This window comes from Pelobates fuscus, chromosome 12, assembly GCF_036172605.1.
Source record: "Pelobates fuscus isolate aPelFus1 chromosome 12, aPelFus1.pri, whole genome shotgun sequence".
Classification (NCBI taxonomy): Eukaryota; Metazoa; Chordata; class Amphibia; order Anura; family Pelobatidae; genus Pelobates; species Pelobates fuscus.
In genome coordinates, this window is record NC_086328.1 from 110,667,663 (window position 1) to 110,690,047 (window position 22,385).

A 22,385-nucleotide genomic window follows, 5' to 3' on the forward strand; every position below is an offset into this window, starting at 1 on the left:
TTGGAAGAAAGTGACGATAGCGACCTGTCATTCTAATTAATCTCCCGCTGGCTGTCCTTTTATAGTTCTGCATTCAGAACTGGGTAAAACACAAGTATATGCCAGAAACACACTGCTTCTAGATAAAGAAAATGCAATTTAAAGCTGTGTCGTATTATAATAGCATATCACTAAATATCAGGGAGATAGAAAGACTCACAAATGCAGGTCAGATATATTTCTGCTACACTTATTTACTAAACAATGATTTGTGATGAGTTAACCCCTTCAGGACGGAGTCAATAGTGCACGTTCTGATCAAAACAAAACGTAAACAAAAACTGGAATTTACGCTATATGTCTGTTCACCCGTAGTTCCCCTCTTTCATATTATATGCACCCACACTTATTATATATCATTTTGTTCAGGAGAAACAGGGCTTTACTTTATCATTAGATATTCATATATGGAACATAATTCATTATGAATAAAATAAAAAAAAAATGTGAGAAAATAAGATTTTTTTTTAAATTTGTATTTCCGTCTGACATTTTAGCTGTGAATGTCATAATACTGTTAGGTTTTACTGCACACAAATGCACATATTTGTAATCAGCGATGTCTCACGAGTACAACAGTATCCCCCATTAACAGGTTTTATGGTGTTTTGGAAAGTTACAGGGTCAAATATAGAACGTTCCATTTTCAAATAGAAATTTGCCAGATTGGTAATGTTACCTTTGAGACGGTGTGGTAGCCCAGGATTGAGAATTACCCCCATAATGGCATACCATTTAAACAAGTAGACAACCAAAGGTATTGCAAGTGGGGTATGTCCAGTCTTTTTTAGTAGCCACTTAGTCACAAACACTGGCCAAAGTTAGCGTTCATATTTGTTTTTGTGTTAAAAAAGCAAAAATCGAATATTTGGCCAGTGTTTGTGACTAAGTGGCTACTAAGAAAGACTGGACATACCCCACTTGCAATACCTTGGGTTGTCTACTTTTGCAAATGGTATGCCATCATGGGGGTAATTCTCATTCCTGGGCTACCATACGCTCTCAAAGGCAACATAACCAATCTGGCAAATTTCAATGTCAAAAAAATGAAATGCAAGCCTTATATGTGACTCTCTAACTTTCCAAAACACCATGAAACCTGTACATGGGAGGTACTGTTATTCTCGGGAGACTTCACTAAACACAAATATTAGTGTTTTAAAACAGTAAAACATATTACAACAATAATATAGTCCATAAAAGTGCCGTTTGTTTGTAAAAAATGCAAAAAACTTAACTTTTACTTAAAATATCATCGTTGTAATACAATTTACCAATTTGAAACACTAATATGTGAGTTCAGCGAAGTCTCCCGAGTAAAACAGTACCCCCCATGTACAGGTTTTATGTTGTCTTGGAGAGTTACAGAGTCAAATATAGTGCATGCGAATTAAATTCTCTGCACTTTCTCCCTGTGTTGTCAGGTATGTCAATCATCGTCATCATCAACCGCTTCACTTGTATCTGACAACTCAGCAAAGGAAGCAGCAGCGGGTACAACATCATCATCATCACACCGTAAGTTCATGTGTGTAATGCTGCCTGACTGAGACATATCCCTGTTATCTACATCCTCTGGCAATAATGGTTGCGCATCACTCATTTCTTCAAACGGATGTGTAAATAACTCCTCTGACAGATAAAGTGAAGCGGCTGTGGTGCTAGTGTTGGTGGTGGCGGCAGGCGGGTGAGTGGTATCTTGAGAGGTGCCTGAAGCTAAGCTGGAGGAGGATGGTGCGTCAAGGTTCCGAGCGGAAGCTGTAGAAGATTGGGTGTCCTGTGTTAGCCAGTCAACTATGTCCTCAGAACTTTTCAAGTTCAGGGTACATGGCCTCTGAAAATTGGGCATTATTCTAGGGCAAAAGGGAATCACAGCACCATGACCACGACGGCCCCTGCGGGGTGGCCTGCCTCTGCCTGTAATTTTTTTTTGGATTAGTGGTACTATCCGTGCAAGCTACTGTGAGACCAGATATGAGTGGCAATGTGCACTGGCAAAGGTTAGTAGAGTACACGCTGTAGGCCTGACACCCGCTTGAAGACAAGTAACTGCTATTCAATCTATAACAGTGAAAAAGGTTTTTTGGTTTTAAATGCACGCTATAGTGACACCAGATATGAGTGGCAATCTGTACTTGCAGAGGTTGGCAGAGTACACGCTGAAGGCCTGACACCCGCTTGAAGGACACTGACTGCTATTAGCTTACAGTGAAAAACTTTTTTTTCTTTTTAAAGGCACGCTATTGTGACACCAGATATGAGTGGCAAAGTGGACTGGCAGAGGTTGGCAGAGTACACGCTGAAGGCCTGACACACCCGCTTGAAGGACACTGACTGCTATTAGCTTACAATGAAAAACTTTTTTTATTTTTAAAGGCACGCTATTGTGACACTAGATATGAGTGGCAAAGTGGACTGGCAGAGGTTGGCAGAGTACACGCTGAAGGCCTGACACCCGCTTGAAGGACACTGACTGCTATTAGCTTACAGTGAAAAACATTTTTTCTTTTTAAAGGCACGCTATTGTGACACCAGATATGAGTGGCAAAGTGGACTAGCAGAGGTTGGCAGAGTACACGCTGAAGGCCTGACACCCGCTTGAAGGACACTGACTGCTATTAGCTTACAGTGAAAAATGTTTTTCTTTTTAAAGGAACGCTATTGTGACACCAGATATGATTGGCAAAGTGGACTGGCAGAGGTTGGCAGAGTACACGCTGAAGGCCTGACACATCCGCTTGAAGGACACTGACTGCTATTAGCTTACAGTGAAAAACTTTTTTTCTTTTTAAAGGCACGCTATTGTGACACCAGATATGAGTGGCAAAGTACACTGGCAGAGGTTGGCAGAGTACACGCTGTAGGCCTGACACCCGCTTGAAGACAAGTAACTGCTATTCAATCTATAACAGTGAAAAAGGTTTTTTGGTTTTAAATGCACGCTATAGTGACACCAGATATGAGTGGCAATGTGTACTTGCAGAGGTTGGCAGAGTACACGCTGAAGGCCTGACACCCGCTTGAAGGACACTGACTGCTATTAGCTTACAGTGAAAAACTTTTTTTTCTTTTTAAAGGCACGCTATTGTGACACTAGATATGAGTGGCAAAGTGGACTGGCAGAGGTTGGCAGAGTACACGCTGAAGGCCTGACACCCGCTTGAAGGACACTGACTGCTATTAGCTTACAGTGAAAAACATTTTTTCTTTTTAAAGGAACGCTATTGTGACACCAGATATGATTGGCAAAGTGGACTGGCAGAGGTTGGCAGAGTACACGCTGAAGGCCTGACACATCCGCTTGAAGGACACTGACTGCTATTAGCTTACAGTGAAAAACTTTTTTTCTTTTTAAAGGCACGCTATTGTGACACCAGATATGAGTGGCAAAGTACACTGGCAGAGGTTGGAAGAGTACACACTGAAGGCCTGACACCCGACTGAAGGACACTGACTGCTATTAGCTTACAGTGAATAACTTTTTTTATTTTTAAAGGCACGCTATTGTGACATCAGATATGAGTGGCAAAGTACACTGGCAGAGGTTGGCAGAGTACACGCTGAAGGCCTGACACCCGCTTGAAGGACACTGACTGCTATTAGCTTACAGTGAAAAACTGTTTTTCTTTTTAAAGGCACGCTATTGTGACATCAGATATGAGTAGCAAAGTACACTGGCAGAGGTTGGCAGAGTACACGCTGAAGGCCTGACACCCGCTTGAAGGACACTGACTGCTATTCGCTTACAGTGAAAAACTTTTTTTCTTTTTAAAGGCACGCTATTGTGACACCAGATATGAGTGGCAAAGTACACTGGCAGAGGTTGGCAGAGTACACGCTGAAGGCCTGACACCCGCTTGAAGGACACTGACTGCAATTAGCTTACAGTGAAAAACTTTTTTTCTTTTTAAAGGCACGCTATTGTGACACCAGATATTAGTGGCAAAGTACACTGGCAGAGGTTGGCAGAGTACACGCTGAAGGCCTGACACCCGCTTGAAGGACACTGACTGCTATTAGCTTACAGTGAAAAACTTTTTTTTCTTTTTAAAGGCACGCTATTGTGACACCAGATATGAGTGGCAAAGTGGACTGGCAGAGGTTGGCAGAGTACACGCTGACGGCCTGACACACCCGCTTGAAGGACACTGACTGCTATTAGCTTACAATGAAAAACTTTTTTTCTTTTTAAAGGCACGCTATTGTGACACTAGATATGAGTGGCAAAGTGGACTGGAAGAGGTTGGCAGAGTACACGCTGAAGGCCTGACACCCGCTTGAAGGACACTGACTGCTATTAGCTTACAGTGAAAAACATTTTTCTTTTTAAAGGCACGCTATTGTGACACCAGATATGAGTGGCAAAGTGGACTAGCAGAGGTTGGCAGAGTACACGCTGAAGGCCTGACACCCGCTTGAAGGACACTGACTGCTATTAGCTTACAGTGAAAAATGCTTTTCTTTTTAAAGGAACGCTATTGTGACACCAGATATGATTGGCAAAGTGGACTGGCAGAGGTTGGCAGAGTACACGCTGAAGGCCTGACACACCCGCTTGAAGGACACTGACTGCTATTAGCTTACAGTGAAAAACTTTTTTTCTTTTTAACCCCTTAAGGACACATGACGTGTGTGACACGTCATGATTCCATTTTATTCCAGAAGTTTGGTCCTTAAGGGGTTAAAGGCACGCTATTGTGACACCAGATATGAGTGGCAAAGGGGACTGGCAGAAGTTGGCAGAGTACACGCTGAAGGCCTGACACCCAGACGCTTGCAGACAATAACTGCTATTCAATCTATTACAGTGAAAAAAAAATTGTTTTTAAATGCAAGCTATTGTGACACCAGATATGAGTGGTGGCACTGGGCAAGTGGGCACAGTATGCACTGTGAGCCTGACACAGAAGCTGGCAGTCAGGCAACTGCAATTACATTACACAGAAAGAAAAAAGAAAAAAAAAAGCAGACTGATGTTCTAGCCCTAAAAAGGGCTTTTTGGGGGTGCTGTCCTTACAGCAGAGATCAGATGAGTCCTTCAGGACTGTAGTGGACACTGAATACCCTAGCCTAGCTATCAATTTCCCTATCTAATGAGCAGCAGCTACACTTTCCCTCCTCTATCTAAGAATGCAGCTTCAGAATGAATCTAAAATGGATGCTGTACAGGAGGTGGGAGGGTCTGGAAGGGAGGGTCTGCTGCTAATTTGCTGGAATGTGTCTGCTGACCATGAGGCACAGGGTCAAAGTTTACTCAATGATGACGAATAGGCGGCGGATCGAACCACGCATGTGTTCGCCCACCGTGGCGAACTATTCGCCAGCGAACAGTTCGGTACATCACTAATGCTCAGGATGTGTATAAGGTTATAACAGAGTTTTAATTACTTAAAGAACATCTCTAGTGAAACTTGTTTCCAATTTTGTTTTAAAAGGATGAAAACACAGTCAGTCTGACTCCTGCCATGGCTAACAATGCTTTGATCAGATTTCCCCCTGTATCTGTATAGTGCAGGTGCTGATGATTTCAATGGAGATTTTCTGCAATTATTCCTGGTCTCAGGGGACATCCAGTCAGTGTGACATCTGATTGGATAGAATGTGTTACAGTCTATTTAACCCGTTCCAAGCCTATGCATTGCTTCGAGCTCACAATGGCTCAAATATAAAAGAATCGCTGGGAAAATAGAAAGTCATAATTTTTAATTGTCTTTTATACTAATTCAGTAAATTATTGTCAGATGTAAATTGTATGATCCAAATAACGTATTGAGAAGTAAATGTCGCTGTTTCGTTTTTGCCATTATCTTGGTGCTATTAATAGGCCTGAATAGGTTGCTAATTATCACTGGAATAGGGTTTATGTGGGAGAAAAAAATGAACCGCAACTGAGAAGCTTTAAAATTATTTTTTTTTCATCTACTAGTGGTTATCACTCAATCAGGAGAGTGTCATTAATATGTTAATTCTCTATTATTTTCCCTGTCTTCCTTAAATACAACTGACATAATCTTTCAGTTGAGTTTTCCTGGACATGGACTGCTTAAGGGTTTTTTTGAGTTTTAGTTAGCCAGAAGTTACCATATAAATACACCTGCATTAGGATTTAAAGGAACACTCCAGACTCCTAAAGCAGTTTAGCTTATTGAAGTACTCTCTGTTTGAAGGGTGTGTCCTTTTTTAAATTTTACTTAAAGGGACACTGTAGGCACTGTATCTGCTTCATTTCATTAAACTGATTATAGTGTCGAGTTCCCAAGTTCCATAACTTCATTCAGCATTAAACAGTTTTTCATATTTTTATGTTTCAATGCTAAATTAGTCCCCAGCAGCCCCTCCCCTCTGTGCTGCTCAGGCGAATGAGGAAGTACTAGCATGAGCAGCAATGATTGGCTTAGAGTGTCAGCTGTCTGTTTTTAGTTTATCAGAGCTCCAACTAACGGTATGAAGGGTATGACTTCAAGGAAGTGTGTAATCTCTGCCTTGGCCACACCTCCAGAAGAGGCCGGACTGTGGGTGGCCTTGATCCCTTATTTAGTGTTAAACTGCTCTAAAATGGTTTAACATTGTATGGAGAGACAGTGCCAGGAGATTCCAGGCATCATAACCAATTCAAAGAGATGAAATGATTATAGTGAGTACAGTGTCCCTCTAAAGGGCAGTTTTCAAAACATGCTTAACTTTCCCCATAGAGATGCACTGATTTAATTCATCTCTATGAGGAGATGCTAATTGGCTTAGGGTGGAGTTTGGCTCCACCCCTACCCATCTCTTTGGCTGAGATCAATTTAACTGTGATTGGCTAAGATCATCAGTTCTGACTGTCAGGCAATGTGGCGGCTCAGGGGCGGGCCAGACGTGAGCAGTCCCACACAGCGCTGTAAAAAGTGGGTAAATCACCTTTCTAACCTGAGGTAAGGGTAGATGACAACCTAAGCTGTGGTTTTTTTTAACTATGGTATCAGAAATACATGTATGTTTTTAAATTCACTTTGAATTCTCTCTTTAGTGAAATAACCCTGTAGGTTTTGAAAAGACCCTTATTAGCACCTACTCCTCCATGCACAGTATTACATCAGCCTCTAATCACTAAGTTTGTAGACTTCAATGAGATTACCTGTAGAGCAACCATTTTAATTTTAAAGGACGTTTGTTAAAAACTGAAAACATGAGGTAGTATTGTAATATAAAGAGCAGGGCGCAAGAGTGTACTGAGAACGGACAGCAGCTGAAATAGCCTGCCCTTTGGTGAGTCCCCGCTCAGATCTCAAGCTGGTTTTAGCTCATCTTGTGCCATTACAGAGGGAACATATCTGAAGCATATCAGACTGGTCCCACCCATACGGGCAGTCCAGATCCGAAATGCCAGCAAGTTTCCTCTGCACGAGAGACATAGCAACCCCAGACGATCGATTCAACCTTGTTAGGCATCTTCAGTGAGGCATAGCTGATATCTCTCTAGGCAGTATTGTAATATAAGTCTATCATTTTATAAAGTACACGTATGCAATTTTTATTGCTTAAACAATACATTTTGATGAGCCCCCAGCTGCCTCTAGGTGAGAAATACTCAATCTAAAAAAAACAGCATGTGACAATGACAATTCATTACTTAGTGAATACGTTTTGAATAAAGTCAGATCCTATCAACCAACACAAGCAGATGAGGACATCACGGACTCAGACAGATATTTGTTCTCATTCTTTCAGTCACGTCAGGGGCAGATAAGGCACGCAAACACTATTCTTAGTTTGGAACGTACTTATTAATAACTTTGGAAAATTTGACGTCTCGATGTTATGGTAGTAGACGATGGAAGTGATAGCGGCAAGGAACGCCATGACAGCAGGCATATACAAGTGAAGGTGTCGTGACTTCGAAAACCTGAAAAAGAAAACAAAGTGATGCGTTAGCGAGGTAGCGGTTTCAATTATCCAAATGTTCTATCTCATTTCCACAAATTATTTTATTGTTTTGTTTCAATGATTGATTTTATTATTTCAGTTAATCAGCAATTTCAATCTTCCTTTTGACACTGTTTAAATCAGTTAATCATTGCTGGTTTAAGCAAATTTGGTTCCCTGTTTAAGATCTTACCACTAACATCAAAATTAAGTATAATATTCATATATATCCTATTATAGAGCAGAAACATCCGATACTGCTTTGCAACAAAAAACGAAAATATAGGAACCCTGAGAACAGACAAAAGCTTAGAGAAACTCAATAGCGTGTCCTTCAATAAATCAAGTTTTAAATTAGTCTGTGTTCACTTGTACCAATACAGAGAAAACCTATACCATTTCTATGTCAGCCCATATGGTCCCATCCACAAGCGCAGTCCAAAACTGAAATGCAAGAAAGTCCTTTCTGCACGATGCTGGAACCCCGGACAATCTTTTGGTCCCTTTTAGGCCTCATCAGTTAGGTGTAGCTGATACCCCTCTAGGCACAATCATGGTCATAGGAACCCAAAAAAATCTGGGGGGGATAGCATTTTTACTCGCCGGGTATATTCTTATTCCGTAAACCTGGAGTTGTTTATCCCATTGTACAGCTCTACGGAATTTGCAGTCGCTATATAAATGATTAAATAATAACATTAAAGGGTCACTACAGGGAAGGGGTTTTACTTACCCGGATACAGCGCCGGGATCCTCCTGATGCCGCGCCCACTATTTCGTCAAAATGACGAAATAGGAGGGTGCGAGCAGGGATCAATAAAACGCTTCTATTAAGAAGCGTCATTGCTCTCTGGTGCGCATGCGCAGCTTTGCCGCACATGCGCAGATACTTCATAGGGCGGCATTCCTGAGTGTCCACTAGAGGTATTCCTCAGCAGTAATGTAAATACTGCCTTTTACGAAATGGCAGTGCTTACATTAAAAAGCCTGCAAAGACATGCTACAGGGAGTGCAGAATTATTAGGCAAATGAGTATTTTGACCACATCATCCTCTTTATGCATGTTGTCTTACTCCAAGCTGTATAGGCTCGAAAGCCTACTATCAATTAAGCATATTAGATGATGTGCATCTCTGTAATGAGAAGGGGTGTGGTCTAATGACATCAACACCCTATATCAGGTGTGCATAATTATTAGGCAACTTCCTTTCCTTTGGCAAAATGGGTCAAAAGAAGGACTTGACAGGCTCAGAAAAGTCAAAAATAGTGAGATATCTTGCAGAGGGATGCAGCACTCTTAAAATTGCAAAGCTTCTGAAGCGTGATCATCGAACAATCAAGCGTTTCATTCAAAATAGTCAACAGGGTCGCAAGAAGCGTGTGGAGAAACCAAGGCGCAAAATAACTGCCCATGAACTGAGAAAAGTCAAGCGCGCAGCTGCCAAGATGCCACTTGCCACCAGTTTGGCCATATTTCAGAGCTGCAACATCACTGGAGTGCCCAAAAGCACAAGGTGTGCAATACTCAGAGACATGGCCAAGGTAAGAAAGGCTGAAAGACGACCAGCACTGAACAAGACACACAAGCTGAAACGTCAAGACGGGGCCAAGAAATATCTCAAGACTGATTTTTCTAAGGTTTTATGGACTGATGAAATGAGAGTGAGTCTTGATGGGCCAGATGGATGGATTGGTAAAGGGCAGAGAGCTCCAGTCCGACTCAGACGCCAGCAAGGTGGAGGTGGAGTACTGGTTTGGGCTGGTAACATCAAAGATGAGCTTGTGGGGCCTTTTCGGGTTGAGGATGGAGTCAAGCTCAACTCCCAGTCCTACTGCCAGTTTCTGGAAGACACCTTCTTCAAGCAGTGGTACAGGAAGAAGTCTGCATCCTTCAAGAAAAACATGATTTTCATGCAGGACAATGCTCCATCACATGCGTCCAAGTACTCAACAGCGTGGCTGGCAAGAAAGGGTATAAAAGAAGAAAATCTAATGACATGGCCTCCTTGTTCACCTGATCTGAACCCCATTGAGAACCTGTGGTCCATCATCAAATGTGAGATTTACAAGGAGGGAAAACAGTACACCTCTCTGAACAGTGTCTGGGAGGCTGTGGTTGCTGCTGCACGCAATGTTGATGGTGAACAGATCAAAACACTGACAGAATCCATGGATGGCAGGCTTTTGAGTGTCCTTGCAAAGAAAGGTGGCTATATTGGTCATTGATTTGTTTTTGTTATGTTTTTGAATGTCAGAAATGTATATTTGTGAATGTTGAGATGTTATATTGGTTTCACTGGTAAACATAAATAATTGAAATGGGTATATATTTGTTTTTTGTTAAGTTGCCTAATAATTATGCACAGTAATAGTCACCTGCACACACAGATATCCCCCTAAAATAACTATAACTAAAAACAAACTAAAAACTACTTCCAAAAATATTCAGCTTTGATATTAATGAGTTTTTGGGGTTCATTGAGAACATGGTTGTTGTTCAATAATAAAATTAATCCTCAAAAATACAACTTGCCTAATAATTCTGCACTCCCTGTATAGACACCAGAACTACTACGTTTAGATGATGTGGTTCTGGTGACTATAGTGTCCCTTGAATATAGAGAGGAAAAAAGAATCATCACAAATGTAAGAAATAAAATGTCTATCATTATTCTAAAAATTATTTTAAAAAAATTAAAAAATATGCATATTCCTAGCTTAATTTTTAGCACGACATAAGACACAAACATTTTGTACTTTGCAGATTACTTTTTCTATTTTTTTTATGCATATACAGATTATGTAATACTGCCCCTGACTTAGGGTGACCACATTTCCTAACTGCCATTCAGTGACACTGTCAGAAATGCATTCCATACATTTTACTACCCGTCTCTACCCCTTCCATTTATATTAGAACCCCACCTACCCCTTCCATGAATATTAGAACCACCCCTACCCCTCCCATGAATATTAGAACCACCCCTACCCCTTCCATGCACAAAAGAACCCCACCTACCCCTTCGACGCATATTAACCCACCTACCCCTTCCATGCATATAAGTACCCCCCTAACCCCTTCCCTGCATATTAGTACCCCCCAGGGCCGGATTAACATAGGGGCTGATGGAGCTGCAGCTCCAGGCCCAGGCCCATGGAATAGGCCCACTGATTTAAAAAAAAAAAAAAAAAGTTTTTTTTGTTTGTTTTTTACACACACACTACTCTTAGGGTTGCCAGGTATTTCTCAGAAGTATTTCTTATGGTTGCCAGGTATTTCTCAGGTATTTGAGGCTGCCTGGCCGGTGCCGGTATTGCAGTAATACCGGCAACACAAATGTCTGTCTCAGTATAAACAGAGATTATTCTGCAATACCAGCGCCAGCCAGTAGGGGTCGCTGTTTGTGTGGAGAGGCAGCGATAAGAAGTTACAGCATCTCCCTCCCTGCCTCTCTACTCACTGATCCGCGGGGGAGCAGCACAGAGTATCCAGACAGCAGTTTTGAGCCTGCGAGACTTGGGGACGGTGAGAGACTTGGGGACGCTGAGACATTGGGACACTGGGAGATATAGGGACAATGGGGAACAAGGGAACCCTCAGACACTAGGGACACAGTGGCAGCCATGTCCCACAGGGGCCTCTTGTCTCTCAGTGTCCCCATGTCTCCCAGCCAGTGTCTCTAGTGTCTCAGTGTCCCCATGTCTCCCAGTGTCCCCATGTCTCCCAGTGTGCCTGGTGTGGCTTAGTGTCCATAGTGTCTGTGTCCCTAGTCTCCTAGAGTGCCCTAGTCTCTCAGTGCCCCATGTATCTCAGTGTCCCCATGTCTGACCCAGTGTCTCAGTGTCCCCAAGACTCAGTGTCCCAATGTCTCTCAATGTCCCCTAGTGTCCTAGTAACATTGGGACACTGGGAGACATGGGGAGACAGACTCTAAGGGACACTAGGAGACATGGGGATACAAACACTAGGGGACACTTGGCGACATGGAGACAATGAGACACTAGGGGACACAGAGACATGGAGACACTGGGATACACAGGGAGACATGGGGAAACTGGGCAACTTCGAGACTTGGGAGATATGGGGCACTCCCAGTGTCCCAATGTCTCCCAGCCAGTGTCCCTAGTCTCTCAGAATCCCCTAATCTTCCAGTGTTCCCATGTCCCACAGTGCCCCCAAGTGTCTCAGTGTCCCTTAGTATAAAAGAAAAAAATCTCAGGCACACACTGATAGATTTAAGCAGGTTTATTGGACACCTCATTGTTTTGACCTGTACCCAGGTCTTTATCAAGTCTCCAGTGTCCCCTATATATCACAGTGTTCCCTATATATTACATTGTCTCTCAGAATCCCCTAGTCTCCCAGTGTTCCCATGTCTCACAGTGCCCCCAAGTATCTCAGTGTTCCCTAGTAAAAAAGAAAATAATCTCAGGCACACACTGATAGATTTAAGCAGGTTTATTGGACACCGCAATGTTTTGACCTGTCCTGTACCCAAGTCTTTATCAAGTCTCCAGTGTCCCCTATATACCACAGTGTCCCCTATGTATCACAGTGTCTCAGTGTCCCCATGTCTCCCAATGTCCCCAAGAGTCTCAGTGTTCCAAGGTCTCCCAGAGTTCCCTAGAATCTCAGTGTCCCCATGTCTCCCAATGTCTCTCAATGTCCCCTAGTGACATGGGGACATTGGGATACATGGGGACACAGACATTAAGGGACTGGGAGACATGGGGACACAGACATGCCCCCTTTTTGTGTATGTTTGCCCCTTTCGGCAGTTCTTGTTATGTGATTTGTGTCAGTGGCCCACCCTTTTACCCCATTCATAGACTAACTGCTTTACTGGCCTCGCTGTTAGGGGGTATAGGTTTTCTTGAAAGATGAAAGCGTGAGATTAGCATAGGGTATGTGTTTTCTCATAGCTTCATCCTATGAGTTTCCATCCAGCACCATCTCCATCAGATACATGACGCTTAGGAGATAGGACTGTTTTAGTGTTTTTGGTCAATAAGATTTTGTAATTAGGCCCATCATAATTGTCAGCACCAGGCCCACTGGGCTCTTAATCTGGACCTGGTACCCCCTAACCCCTTCCATGCATATTAGAACCCACCCTACCCCTTCCATTCATATTAGTACTCCCCTAACCCCTTCCAATAATTTTTCTACCTCCCCCCTCCTCCCATCCATATTAGTAGCCCCCCCAAACCCTTCCAATTATTTTTCTACCTACCCCTCTCCCCCAATCCTTATTAGTAGCCCCCCTAACCCTTTGCAATTATTTTTCTACCTACCCCTCCCCCATCCATATTAGTAGCCCCCCTAAACCCTTCCAATTATTTTTCTAACTTTGTCCCCCCTTTTACCTGACATAGCAGGGGGACCTCTGGACGTCCGGCAGGCGCAGTGTCAGACTGAGCGTCGGGTAGTCACGTGACACCCTGCCAGGGCCGGTGCAAGGATTTTTGCTGACCTAGGCAAAAGTAAAGTTTCTGCCCCCCCCATGTGACATCACAATGCCCCACCCATATGATCTGCCATGTTAACTAACGCCAGTGCTGCAGTGCCGCCGTGTTTACATTAAAAAGCCTGCAGGGACAGGCTATAGACACCAGAACCACTACATTAAGCTGCAGTGCTTCTGGGGACTATAGTGTTTCTTTAATGTGAGGTAAATCCTACAACCAGATGAGGATGATGATGGGCTCTAGCTGCAGTCTGGCTCCACTGGTCTGGTGTAGAACAGGCTCTCTGGAGGCTGTTTGTAACTGTGGTCACAAAAATCAATGTTCTGGGAGAACGGGAAGCAGCTCCATTTTTTGGGGGCCCTTTACACAGCTCAAGGTCTGGGTCCCAGGGTCCACCTTCCTGTTCCACCAATTGTTCACAGGGGGTGGAGTGTGTAGGGGATGTCCTGATATGTGTGTAAGGAATGCATTGTGTGAATCTGTGTTTGTACGTGTAAGGGCTGCAAGGTGTGTTTCTTTGTATGTACGGGATGCAGTGTGCGTGTGTGTAAGGGGTGCATTGAGTGTGTGTAAGGGGTGCATTGAGTGTGTGTAAGAAATGCATTGTGTGTTTCTGTGTGTGTAAGGGATGCATTGTGTGTAAGGGTTGCATTGTTTGTGTGTGTGTGTCTAATTCATTGTGTGTGTAATGCATTGTGTGTTTTTCTGTGTGCAAGGGGTGCATTGTCTTTGTGTGTAAGGGGTGCATTGTGTGTGATTGTGTGTGTGTGATGGATGTCAATCTCTCCCCCCTCCCTTGTCACTCTCTTCTCCCCACTCTCCCTCCCTTGTCACTCTCTTCTCCCCCCTCCCTCCCTTGTCACTCTCTTCTCCCCACTCTCCCTCCCTTGTCACTCTCTTCTCCCCCCTCCCTTGTCACATTCTTTTCCCCCTCCCTTGTCACATTCTTCTCCCCCCTCCCTTGTCACATTCTTCTCCCCCCTCCCTTGTCACTCTCTTCTCCCCCCTCCCTTGTCACTCTCTTCTACCCCCTCCTTGTCACTCTATTCTACTCCCCTCCCTTGTCACTCTCTTCTCCCCTCCCCCTCCCCACTCTCATTCCCCCTCCTTCCCCCGTCAATTCCCCTCCCTGTCAATTTCTTTCTCCCTCCCTCCCTGTCAATTTCTTCCTCCCCCCATCCCTGTCAATTTTTTCCTCCATCCCTCCCTGTCAATTTCTTCCTCCCTCCCTCCCTGTCAATTTCTTCCTCCCCCATCCCTGTCAATTTCTTCCTCACCCCCATCCCTGTCAATTTCTTTCTCCCACCCCCATCCCTGTCAATTTCTTCCTCACCCCCATCCCTGTCAATTTCTTTCTCCCACCCCCATCCCTGTCAATTTCTTTCTCCCACCCCCTGTCAATTTCTTCCTCCCCCTCCCTCCCTCCCCCTTGTCAATTTCTTCCTCCCCCCTTCAATTTCTTCCTCCCCCTCCCTCCCCCACTTCAATTTCTTCCTCCCCCTCCCTCCCCCTGTCAATTTCTTCCTCCCCCCTTCAATTTCTTCCTACCCCTCCCGCCCCCTGTCAATTTCTTCCTCCCCCTCCCTCCCTCCATCCCCCTTGTCAATTTCTTCCTCCCTCCCCTTCAATTTCTTCCTTCCCCTCCCTCCCCCCTGTCAATTTCTTCCTCCCCCCTTCAATTTCTTCCTCTCCCTCCCTCCCCCTGTCAATTTCTTCCTCCCCCCTTCAATTTCTTCCTCTCCCTCCCTCCTGTCAATTTCTTCCTCCCCCCCTTCAATTTCTTCCTCTCCCTCCCTCCTGTCAATTTCTTCCTCCCCCCCTTCAATTTCTTTCTCCCCCACTTCAATTTCTTCCTCCCCCTCCCTCCCCCTGTCAATTTCTTCCTCCCCCCTTCAATTTCTTCCTACCCCTCCCTCCCCCTGTCAATTTCTTCCTCTCCCCTTCAATTTCTTCCTCCTCCTCCCTCACCCCTGTCAATTTCTCTCTCCTCCCCCATCAATTTATCCCCCCACCCTCCCCTACCTCTGTTGTAGCGTGGCCGAGCCCTGTATGGTCCGCGGGTACAGGGAGATTTTGTTTCCTGTACCTGGCCGGACTAAAAGGAAGTGCACACTGACTCAGTGTTCACTTCCTGTTAGCCCGGCCGGGTACAGGAGACAGATGCTCCCTGTACCCGCGGACCATACAGGGCTCAGCCACGCTACAGTGAGGGAGTGACAGGAGGGAGCGCTGAGCACTTCCCTCCTGTCAGCCCCTCTCCTCATGCTGCGCCCGGGCGGTGCGCCCTCATGGACGCACCAGCCCGGGCAAAGTTTCAGCCGCCTGAGGCTCTCTACAGAGCGCTCGGGCGGCTGCAGCATGAGGGGGGATGGCGGAGCTGGGGGGGAATTCTCCATAAACTGTCCCCCCCGCATAATTTGCTGGGGGGGATGCGTCACCCCCATCCCCCCCCGGTTCCCACGCCCATGGGCACAGTGAGCACAGGGTCCACGCATGGATTACCCTTATAACTTAGGGAGAGCCCAAGTTAATGTATTGCATTATACAGCTTAATTCGTTCCTGGAAGACTCTTAGAAAAGTCATGAGCTGTGTATACAGTCTTGGTACAGTTATTTCTACTATACTATATTTCTGACATACTATATATATATATATGAGAAAGACAAGAAGGATGAAGGGCACACCTGAAAAATTCATTCTACATAAATGGTGCTGCCGTAGTGACCAATATTCATACATGATACAGATGGAATTACGGCGCACACATAAAAATACACTAATAATCTCATAAGGCTACTTAATTCGCCTATCTAAGAAGACAAAATATGGGGATTCAGTTCCACCAAATGGCCTTATTGTGTTAAGCTCACCACTACTACACAGTACCCCAATATCGGTGGGTCCTACACTAAATCCAAATGTGGGAGACAAATAGTGCTAAATAAGCTAACGTGTATTAAGTTAATCTATTAATAATACTCTGCATAATATATATAAGATGATGTTGCACTATTGTATCTCCCAACATTTCAAATGGAAAAAGAGAGACACTTTAGGGGTATGAGTGCAAGAGTGACAAGGGATGGGGCTGTTCTGAGAAATTTTTATTGACTTATTTATTGTAGTTTAAAAACAAATTACTATTATTTTATTATTGCTGTGGAGCTCTGTCATACACTCAGACACACCAACAATATGGAGCTCTTACAAAAGAGGGACATTAGGAAAGAGGGATTTGGGGCCAAAATAGGGATTGTCCTTCCTAAATAGGGAAACTTGGGAAGTATGCACTATGTACTCTAGAACTACCCATAAAAGTTAAATGTTTAAAGGAGTACTGTCACATCTCTGGAATAATGTGAATATTATGAATGCATGTTGGCACAATGACAACAGACAGCACATACAGCCTTTTAAAAACATGAATCCGTAAAATGAATAGTGCTACTGTAGTGTGCACAATTACTCTGTAATATTACCAGAGCACTGGAGTCAGTACTATGATCAGATCAGCATTAACCAGTATGTGACCTTAGGCAGATGCCTAGGGCCAAATGGGTTAGACAAGGGCACTGGAACCACAAATGTGCTTGTCCCATTCACCGTCCATATTTAAAGAATAAAGAGTGGGTCCAAAACTGGTCATCTAAAAAAAAAAAATTATCCACGAAGTGTAGAGCAGTACTAGAGCAGAGTTTAAAGGCTTTGCACCGAGCTGGAAAGGAAAGGGTTAATAGTGGCCTTTAAGAGGTGAGAATAAAATGGAGTTCAGTGTGTTTGACTTACTTTTCACAAAGCATTACAGGACTGAATCTATTTTTTGGTATATATCAATGTAATAAATATATCAATGTAATAGAAAGTTGTTTCACATACTTTACCGTAAAATTTAATTTTACTTGATCCCTAGGGATAGTAAATAATGATGTGTGTTAAATAGTTTTTACCTATGGGACCATTCATATTGAAAGGCTTAAACATTATCTGTCATTAAAAATACATTTAATTTTAAAACAGTAATCCTCACCGATAAATATTTTCATTTAGCCAAGCAATATTAAATTAAGATGAAATTACCACTTAAAGTTCTGCTAGTGATTCAGTTTGGAGGGGGCCATCTTCACACTGAGAGCATGTGATGTCAACAACCAATCAGAGCCTACGATTTGCAGAGTACCCCGGAGCTTTCTTCTATACAGAAAACACTAATGGATCTTTGAACTCTTTATTGATGTACGGTCCCCAAGAAAAAGCAAAGTTTAGCTAAAATGTTTTTTGTTAAAAATTAAATAATTTTATTATGTAATATTTCATTTTAATGAGGAATGTCCTAGAAAAATTTAGTTATGCATTATATATTTTGTAGCAGTAGTTACATCATGGTTTTAGCCTGGAGACATTTCACAAAAAATTACCTTTGCAACCCAATTTCATGAAATATGTGGCAAATTCAATTCTGCAAAACACCTTTGTTAGACTTTTCCCAGCAGGGAATAGCTGTCACTGTTAATAAAACAAAATAATAATACACTCTGTGGGAAAGACAGAAAGTATGCAGCTCAAAACACCTAATATGTGGTATCCCCTACACCACCATAAAAACAAATAACATACATACAAAGCAATAGGTGGAACCACTTGAATCTGAGGTAATCTGTAAAATAGAGATATATGCACAATAGCGTAGTATGTCTATACAATAAAATGTACTGGGAGAAAGTAAAGGTAGTTACACTCACAAGGATGGAGTCATACCCTCATATGACTCTCTTGGTATGTTCCTTTGGACCATTCAAAGGTTGTCCAGACCTTGTGCAGCCAAAATCCTGATGTCAGTACTTGATGGAATAGTAAAATATCCAAAAGTATTCCAAAAGATAGATTTATTGATGAAGATGTATAAAAACACTATACTTTACCAGAAACAGCTGGTTAAAGTGCAAAGTGTCCAAAATAAAAGTCTTTGAGTAGTGTCCTTCAGTAAAATGTCCAACACTGTCACTGTTAAGCCTGGGGATCGGATGCAAATAAATTGATTATTTGACAAATGAGCCTGCTAAATCGAGATATGATTGGTCCTACTCACAATACGCAGGCAATATATGGGTTTGCAAAATGGCGGCTCCTGGGGTTGTGAGGTGTGACATATATAACTGCAGCCTCCACCAGTCTAAGCCGTACATTGTGACAGAGAATAGCTAGCCGATCAACTATTTCCTGTGACTCCATTGACACCAATATCTCCTCTCATCCCACAACCACTTACAAACACCTCCGCATCATAAATAGTCATCATCGTCTGTCAGTCCAGTCACTTCCAGATACTTCAAGCAACTGGGAAGTATCCCAGTAGGCCAGTCCAACCCTGGAGGGCATTGACATTGGGGGTCACTCGCCCAAGCACAGACCCACACAGTGTTGTGAGAGCAAGTTACTGCCTCCAGAATTCTGCTAACAGATATGCCAATAGACCTTTAGTTATTTTTAATCAGCAGAATAAAGATGCTTTGAGGCTGCAGACCAAAAAACCTGTCTGCAAATGGCCTGGGGACAATCCTCCTCTGTACTCGCCTGTTTCCTAGAGTCAGTAACCAATTTATTCTCAGTAGTTACCCATAAACTGACCCTATCTAATGCGTCTTTTCCCTCCAATGGTGATCCACGGAAATAACATGAAGATCCAGTTTTGGGCAGTGTTATTTTTGTTGACTAACAATTTTAGTCAAATTTTAGTTGACTAAAATTTTTTTAATTTAGTCGACTAAAACTAAACTAAAACAATTCAGATGACTAAAATATGACTAAAAATAAAATGGCTTTCTAGTCAAAAGACTATAACTAAAACTGAATTGAAACTTGCAACCAAAATTAACACTGCACAGATGGACTGTGGACGTGGCAAAAGAGACAGACCACGGCTTGGGAGAGAGACACAGAGAGGGGCACAAAGAGACAAAGAGGGGCTAGGGAAGAGGCAAAAGAGACAGACAGAGGCTTTAACTTAACTCACTAGATTATAGATGTGTCGACTAAAATCTACGGAATATATAGTCGCCTAAAACTAGACTAAAACTGAAATATTTCAGATGACTAAAATACGACTCAAGTAGATTTTTAGTCAAAAGACTATGACTAAAACTAAATTGACATTTGCTGCCAAAATTAACACTGGTTTTGGGTCTTAACCCCAATATTTAAGAACCATCACTTCAGAGATTATATAACCAAGGTCTAAGAACAAGATGGGTGACTGCAAAGTATTTTGTTTGATTTACCCCATACAGATAACTTTCTCTAAAAGCTTTCGCATTATAGAATATTCGTTTGAAATGTTGACAAAGCAGCTCAGCACAGCAAGTGTCGAAAAACAAATCCCAGGAGCCAGCAAGCCACGGTTCTTAGAAATGCTACTTGTGGCACCTAACTGGCTTTTTAGACCATTGTTTTATAGTATTTTGTAGATTCACCTTTTCTCTAATTGAATAAAGGGTATTATTTAGTAAACTGTGTGCAATGGTAAATTGATCAGATCTTTTAAATCTGCAAAAACAACAAAAAAACGAATTGCAAACATATCAGTCTTAACCACATGAAATGTTTGATCGGAGTTTAAATAATAAATCTGCCTAGAATGTGCAATTCTTTTAAATACTACTCCTTTGCATATGATTCTTCAGTAAACACCTGACATCTATAGGGTTTAAAACAGAATTTGTCGGAGACTCCAAATTGTAGGTCAAAATAGCGACAAAAAATCTCTAGTAAATTCCTGACAATTCTCTGGGAGTAGAATTTAGACTAAAATATCCCCAACATGGAGAATGTTACCAAACCAGCTATCATTGGCTTCATTTTACAATTTGGCTACCAGCTCACTACAGTTTAGGCATGTGCAATTAATTTCGTTTAGAATGCACATTCGGACGAATTTCGTGAAATTCGGACATTCGGATGCTTACGAATGTTTTGAAGTTTGAATTGCTGAAGTGCCGAATTTCCGAAGTGCGGAACCGAACCGAATTGCCGAATTGCCGAAGCTCCGAATTGCCGAAGTGCTTTGGATTTCTGAAAAGTGGCAAAACAAGTGGTTAGCGTTAGGGTTTAGGGTTAGGGGCAAAACTAAGGGTTAGGTTTAGGGTTAGGGGTTAGGGTTAGGGTCCGAATTACAGAAGTTCCGAATTGCCGAAGTTCCGAATTGCCGAATTGCAAAGTCCCGAAATTGAAGTCCCGAAACGAACCAAATGCCATTCGTATAAATTGCCAAAGCAAACACATTTTTTTACTTAACTGAATTTCCGAACCAAACCAAATTTTTTGCCCATGCACATCCCTACTACAGTTTGATGTTTATTAAATAACCCCCCTCAATTTAATTTATTTTTAGCCAACATTTTTCAATGCTGTTTCAATTATTCAGTGAATAAATGCTAACGTGGATTTTTTCTAATTTCCAAGTTGTGCTTAAAAAGATCTTCCGATCTATACAGCAAGATGTTAGTTTTTTTTTTAAAGTTCAGTGGCTGTTTTAATAAAAAAAAATGTAATTAAGTTCATTACTCTGTTTTTTTTTACTGTGTATACTACTAAGCCGTATTTGTCATTTATAATCCTTAGACTGTTTATATTGAACTTTAATATTACTTTTAATTGTTGTCCTTAGAAATGTGACCATAAGAAACCCTAAACACTTTCATTTCTTCCCACGGACATGAGTGCTGGACCATGTGTGATATTCACTTCAGCCAGTTATATGTAACAGATGTTTACTATAAGATTTAATAAAACCTCCATCTTTACCTCCTTTTAGTTCCAGGGGGCAGGAGGTTGAGAGGTCATGTGGGTTCAGAAAACCACCAAAATTTGTCACTTTTCTGGAAATTATTCCACTCAATAAAACATTAAAAATCCCCTAGAACTTGTGTTAACTTTTTCACATGATGCTCTCTTTCATTTATGTTAGAAGGCCATTTAGCCTGAATTTGTGGGAGGAGTTATGAGTATGACCCTTTACAAACCCTACCCCCTACTTACCTTTGCCGTTCAAGCTGTTTTGACTGTCACCATAGTTACCTGCATTTCCTGCCAAGTCCTGCATCGAGCAAACAGTCTCCCTCCAGCAGCACCTACCGCAGACTTCCGGGCTCATCCACCGGCTGCCCCGCGGTATTCCCTACTCATTACCCAGCTGTCAAGCTTCCGGTCACAAGACCGGCACGCAAACGTAAGCATCAATGTGGGAAATAGCGTTCGGCTATTTCCCATGTTCAGGCCTAAAAACGCGGGGATAGGCTCCCTAGATATATTACTTACCCATTTGTGTAAATCCGCCGTTCATGTACTTCTGCGTTCGGGCGTTTTTTAGCCGACCGCAGAGTACACACGCTTTTCGTTCTTTCTTTCGTTAATAAAATTTTACTGAACGCATATACTCACCTTACGTTCGCCTGTTTCTCACTTATGTTAGACGAAACACATACGAACGGCTGTGTCACTAGCATTTCATTTCATTAAATCTAACACACGCGGTCCTATTATATTTCTCTTGCACATTCGGTAGCCGAACACATGAGGTTCTATGCATTTTAATTTTCCTATTTAAGTATGTTCCTCTATGTATTATTTTATATCATATGTTCACGGTTCTACCTACGTTTTCCCTTACTCTAAATGGCATTATTTCACCACTCATTGTCACATATAATTATGTATATATTCCCAGGGGTATTCTCTTAAAGTAACAGTTATCCCCTTCACGGTTTGTTTGTTTTCCTCTCTCAAAGGGCTGAGCCCCATCAAACCTCTTAAAGTTATCAAGCTCCACGCTCACTTTTTCAGTAGCTCTTATTTCCAAATCTCTGTTTATATTGTAATACTATACTCAGGTTCCTTATTTTTACTTAATGAAAATGTTTTAGGTTGTACTACTCTTTCTGCAAGAAGACTCCAGGAGGTAGTTCCAGTATCCCGTGTC

At 42.5% G+C, this 22,385-nt stretch overlaps 1 protein-coding gene across 3 annotated transcripts in view; it reads right to left on the reverse strand.

The window, feature by feature from the left end:
- Positions 1-22,385, reverse strand: part of ABCC8 (ATP binding cassette subfamily C member 8) — a 187,996-nt gene that overhangs the window by 128,433 nt on the left and 37,178 nt on the right. For all 3 annotated transcript variants that reach the window (XM_063437920.1, XM_063437919.1, XM_063437918.1), the window contains exon 3: positions 7,803-7,924. In XM_063437920.1, the coding sequence (XP_063293990.1) occupies positions 7,803-7,924 (122 nt within the window). The remainder of the gene's footprint in view (positions 1-7,802; positions 7,925-22,385) is intronic.